At 41.5% G+C, this 6,021-nt stretch overlaps 1 protein-coding gene across 1 annotated transcript in view; it reads left to right on the top strand.

Moving 5' to 3' along the window:
* Nucleotides 1-822: 822 nt before the first annotated feature.
* LOC115432424 (protocadherin alpha-C2-like) overlaps nucleotides 823-6,021 on the top strand; it is a 29,431-nt gene continuing 24,232 nt past the window's right edge. The window contains exon 1 of the mRNA XM_030153253.1: nucleotides 823-3,633. Within this exon, the coding sequence (XP_030009113.1) occupies nucleotides 1,093-3,633 (2,541 nt within the window). The 5' untranslated portion in view covers nucleotides 823-1,092. The remainder of the gene's footprint in view (nucleotides 3,634-6,021) is intronic.

The raw sequence follows: 6,021 nt of genomic DNA, 5'->3' as shown, positions 1-6,021 counted from the left end.
AGCACCAGTGAATCTAGATAAAAAATTAAAATCATTATACGAAACACACATTTTCATTCATCCTACTAAAATGACTACATGACAAATATTCCACTCATGCACAAAGCACCAATGCTGAATAGTTAGATGCGTAAAAGGTGTCTAACGCATATGGTCGCCTGTGTGGTCATCTTTTATTATATTAGAGGTGCTTTCATGTGTTTGGTCGTCTATTAGCTCCCAGACCCTACACCGACATTGCAATGGAAGGAATGGAGAGGAGAGAAATGGGTGGGGAGGGAGGAGGGGAGATGCGCCACAGTGGAGAGGATCTGGAGTCTGAGTGCGCGCTAGGGTGGGATACTGTCCTTCCAAAGTCAAGTCAGCAATACTGCATACGCTCATATCCGTCTGTTGGGTTTTCACAATAATAATCTATTCTAGACACTGAAATATGAGTGGATTTTTTTATTTAAATTTGGATCAGACGCATATGGAGCAACATTTTTGGTTATAATAAATTATCGCACAAACACAAAGATGCGTCTAAACTAAATTAATACATCAATGCATGGTGCAGTCTGGGTAAAGAAATGATTATCTTATGAAAGCAAGGCTTGCAACTTATTTATTTCTGCAAAACTAGACAAAAATACAGAAATAAACACAATAATAAAGTTGCGTATTTAATCATTACGCGTTATTTGGATAAAAAGCGCGTCAACTCCAATCTTCACTGAGTAAGTTTGACAGAAACACACATATTGTTTTATTTTGAAGGGTAACTACTTATTTTCCGGTTATATTACAGCTAAATGTGTGTGTCTTTGCGTATTTCACAGCTCCAGCGGCAGGGAAACACACCCGTCAGCAGCGCGCAGTGGAGACAAAAAAAAAAAAAAAAAAAAAAAAGAAGCGCATCACGGACAAAGGAAATATGGGTGCGCTGGAAAGGATTCACCTCAGCCGGGTAACACGATGGATGAGCCGCTTGTGTTTCATTCACCCGGAGACCATTTAACCCACCTTAATGAGGTGCTGGGATGCAAGATACTGCAAGCTAAAAAGGCGGAAGGCTGCGTTTAATCCGTCTGCGGATCCTATGAGCTTGCAATGGCTGTGGCGGGGATATGCAACTGGATAGGGAATAATGTGCCTTTTTATTTTGTGATATTTTTTTTATTTTGTGGCCTTTCGTTTGGACAGTTGCGATATTCTATTACAGAAGAACTAGAAAATGGGGCACTGGTCGGTGATCTGGCGAATGACTTGGGGCTGGATATTCGAAAGCTCGCCACCCGAAAAATTAAGGTAACCTCCAACAGCGGTAAACGCTATGTGATTGTCAACCCCAAAAATGGGAAATTACTTGTCAATGAAAGAATTGACAGAGAGGCGTTGTGTGATTTATCCAACACCTGCCTCATTAATCTGGAGGTGCTGGTCGAAAACCCCACTGAGGTGCATCATGTCGAGGTGGAGATCGTGGATGCCAATGACAATGCGCCGCAGTTTCCACAAGATGAGTATCAACTGGAAATCACAGAATCTGCTTTACCGGGGTCTCGTTACCCGATTGAAAACGCCCAGGATCCAGACATTGGGTCTAATTCAGTTCGTATGTATCAGCTTAGCACAAACGACCATTTCGCGCTGGTATCCAATAAACCCTCCCTAAACACAAAGCACATCGAGCTTGTGCTCAAAAAGCCTCTTGATCGCGAACAGACGCCTTACCACCAATTAATTCTAAGTGCTGTGGATGGTGGCACACCAGATAAAACAGGCACTGCTAAGATCAATGTGAGGGTGTTGGACTCTAATGATAACGTCCCCTTGTTTGACAGCTCTGTGTATAAGGTGAAACTGTTGGAAAATTCACCCAAAGACACCCTGGTAATTAAACTGAATGCAACTGATCTGGATGAGGGCACAAATGGGGAGGTTTATTACTCTTTCAGTAGCTACACTCCGGAGAGAGTGAGGCAGATGTTCAGCATGGACACTCATACAGGAGAAATAAGAGTGAGGAGCAACGTGGACTATGAAGAGACCAACTCCTATGAGATGTACATACAAGCGATGGATAAGGGCCCCGGGGCCGTGGCAGCACACTGTAAGGTAGTGGTAGAGGTGGTGGATGTGAATGACAATGTTCCTCAGATAGTGCTGTCATCTCTGTCCAGCCCTGTGAGGGAAGACGCCCGTGCAGATACAGTGGTGGCCCTCATTAGTGTTACCGATCGGGACTCTGGAGCCAACAAGCAGGTGAGCTTAGAGATCCCAGCAGGCCTTCCTTTCAAGATCAAATCATTCAGAAATTACTACACTCTGGTTACCTCAGCCTTCCTGGACCGTGAGACCACTGATGCCTACAATGTTACTCTGAGTGCCACGGATGGAGGAAACCCTCCCCTTTCCTCTCAGAAGACCATACAGGTGGATGTGGCCGATGTTAATGATAACCCGCCGAGATTTGAACAGACTTCTTATACAGTCTACGTGGCTGAAAACAATGCCCCCGGGGCCTCTTTGTGTACTGTTAAAGCTCAAGACGCAGACATCAAAGAGAACGCGCGCATCACCTACACAGTGCTCAATGACAACAATCATGGCATCCCTGTCACCTCGTATGTGTCTGTTAAGGCCGATACAGGGGAGGCTTATGCCCTGCGAGCTTTTGATTATGAGTCACTGAGAGAGTTTCACTTCCAGGTCAAAGCTCAAGATGGGGGCATTCCTCCGCTCAGCCGCATCGCCACTGTCTACATCTACATAATGGATCAGAACGACCACGCACCACTAATAGTTAACCCTCCGGGGAATGGCACGCGCTCATTGGAGACGGTACAGAAGAATGCAGAGCCTGGTGCCTTGGTGACCAAAGTGGTGGCCTATGATGCAGATGCTGGTCCAAACGCCTGGCTGGTGTATGTGATGGAGACAGCCACAGACCTCGACCTGTTCAAGGTGCATGAACACACAGGGGAGATCAGGACCACTAGGAGGATCCTGGAAGATAATTCCACCTCCTTTGCTCTGACTGTTGTGGTGAAGGACCACGGGCAGCCTGCTCTTACCTCCACCGCCACCATCAATGTGGCTGTCATGGAGGTGCCTCCAAAGGTGGTACCTGACCCTAAGAGGATCATCAGACCTCATAGTACGTTGCTTTTCTCTAACGTGACCCTCTACCTGATTGTGGCTTTGAGTGCTACCACCTTTGTATTCCTGGTCACTGTGGTGGTGTTAGCCATCGTTCGCTGTCACGCCTACTGCACCCAGCCTGGGTCCTGCTCCCCCTGCTGTGTGTCACAGAAGCCCCCTCCAGATGGTGGGAGCAGTAGTGTAAGTGCTGGTGGGGCAGGTGGCGGTGCAGCTGCAGGACAACCTAATAACAATGTTGTGCTGCGGAGAGACCTTAAAGTAGAGCCTCACTACATTGAAGTGAGAGGAAATGGCTCGCTAACAAAGACCTACTGCTACAAGACCTGCCTGACAGCCACCTCTGGCAGTGACACTTTCATGTTCTACAACACTGGACGTCCCATCAGTGGCACCTGGGGCAGTGGTGCTGAGCGCTTCTTCACGAGTGGAAGTGGATTTGTACGCAGACTGAGTATGCCTGATGCATCTCTGCAAATCTGCCCTGAGGTATGCCAGTATTTTTTATTTTTTTTTTCTGTTTACCATTGTCCAAATAACTGGAGGCTCATGAATTATCATGTGTGTGCACTCATTTGTGCTTTTTAATTTTAATTTCATTGCAGTTCATTTTTGGTAAACTTTTAGTCTTTCAGTCTTTAAACGTCTAATAGGACATTTCACTTATATTCTTCTATATCAGGGGTGTCAAACTCATTTTAGTTCAGGAGCCACATTCAGCCCAATATGATCTCAAGTGGGCCGGACCATTAAAATAATAACAGTGAAAAAATAAAATTACTAGGGGTGTAAGAAAGTATCGGCTCTGCAAAATATTGAGATATTTCATTTCACAATACTGTATTGATATTAAAAAGTACTGTATCGATATGTTTAGGTATTTATTCAAATGCAGATATTGAAGAGGTTCATTTTTGTTTATATTTTATTTATTATTTAACACTCTTTTATTAAATAATGTTAGTTCCTTTGTTGAGATTGCACAAAAAATACTGTTATGTTTGTTCTGAACTAAGAGAATATGAACATTTGAACAGGATCTTAAACTGTAATGTCTGTAAAACATGAAGTATTAACAGGAAAATTTAGTGATATAGCATTAGATCCTGTTGTGGTCAAATAAGAGTGGGATTAGTATTTGTGCATATTTCTGGTGTAATTCAATTCTTCAAGGAAATAATCATTTTAAAAAAAAGAAACAAACAAAAAATTGCCTTTTCAACAGTATCGTGATGTATCGTGATATATCGTGATATATCGTATCGTGATCCTAGTATTGGAATTTGTATCATATTGCCAGATTTTTGCCAATACACAGCCCTAAAAATTACATTATGAAAATGTTTACATCTACAGTGTTTCCTTAAAAATCTGAATAACATGAACAACCTGTAATGTCTTAAGACAAACAAGTGCAATTTTACCAATATTCTGCCTCAGTTTATCAGTTTTTCATTTACACATGTGCATTACAACTTACATTATTATTACAAATACACAAAACATTTAGCAACAGGCAGAATATTGGTAAAATTGCATGCACTTCTCTTAAGACGTTTCAGGTTGTTCATATTTGTTCAGGTTATTCGCATTTTTGTAAAAGGATAGTTTGTTAATAGAAACATTTTCATGTAATTTTACTTTTTTTGTACTAAAACAAAGCTAAAATCTGCTGTTTTCATTATTTATAGGTTATTATAGTAATATTTTACTGGTCTGACCCAATTGAGATCTAATTGTTCTGTAAGTGGAACCTGAATTAAAATGATTTTCACACCATTAATTGTTAATTTTTTTCAGTGTCTTTCATCCTAAAGGCCAGATTGGACCCTTTGGCGGGCCGGATTTGGTCCCCGGACCTTATGTTTGACACCTGTGTTCTATACACTCATTTATATTATTTACTTATATCAACACTGTGCACTTTTGTGAAGGTGTGTCTGACCTCCTCCTGTGATGACCTGGAATACTATAAGCATTTATTCTCTCTGTCCTCTTTCACTTATTCTGTGCAGTCTCTCAGCACAGCCCAGCTCAGCACTCACACTGCATTAGTGTCAGTACTGATGCTTTTCAAGGCTCTCGTGTGTTATTTCTGATGATTCAGAGATTTGTTTTTCAGTTTGAGGTTGTCATCACATTTAGACTAAGAACAGGTCACACAGTGTCTACGACTTGCTCACACTCCATTCAGCTGAATTTGACCTGCATGTGGGGGTGGGTATGCGTGTGTGAGTAACACTGAAGAGTTACACTAGAGCAGTTGGGGTTAATTGACTTGATCAAAGTCACTACAGCACTAGTTCTTATGGAAGTCTTGAATCAGTGATCCATGGTATGAGTGCCTACAGGAGAGACATACATATATAGAGAGTACTGATAATAGGCTGTTAATGCCATCATTCCCTGGTGTGTTCTTGCTCAACTTTCATGGCTAGACATGGAAAAAATCACAAGTTATATCCATATTAATGCCAGTTCAGTAATAGAAGTAATTATCAAAAAGATTATCACTGTTTATTCTCCCTCAGATAAGTCTTGTACATCCTTTCGTAGACATACAGTACTTAAACTAGGGCTGGGTAATATATCAAATTAATTAGATTATTCAAGGTTTAGCTTTTGCAAAATCCTGACTAATGTCTAAATCACAAAATCGAAGAATATTACTCTGGAGATCTTTCTTGCTTAACAGAAGTCCAAAGTGCAACCTGTTTGATTCTCTTAAATGGCAATAAATTGAGTCAGAATATGTTTCTCCAGTCAGATAGCGTATAGTTTTAGCAGAGAAGATGTATTTTTTAATATTGTTTTGCCTTCAGTTCATGTAGCCAGAAATTAATTGATTAATATCGGAAATCATCTGGTACATTAAAA

The sequence above is a fragment of the Sphaeramia orbicularis genome, chromosome 14, assembly GCF_902148855.1.
Source record: "Sphaeramia orbicularis chromosome 14, fSphaOr1.1, whole genome shotgun sequence".
NCBI classification, from domain to species: Eukaryota; Metazoa; Chordata; class Actinopteri; order Kurtiformes; family Apogonidae; genus Sphaeramia; species Sphaeramia orbicularis.
This window is presented reverse-complemented; position numbering and strand designations above follow the sequence as displayed.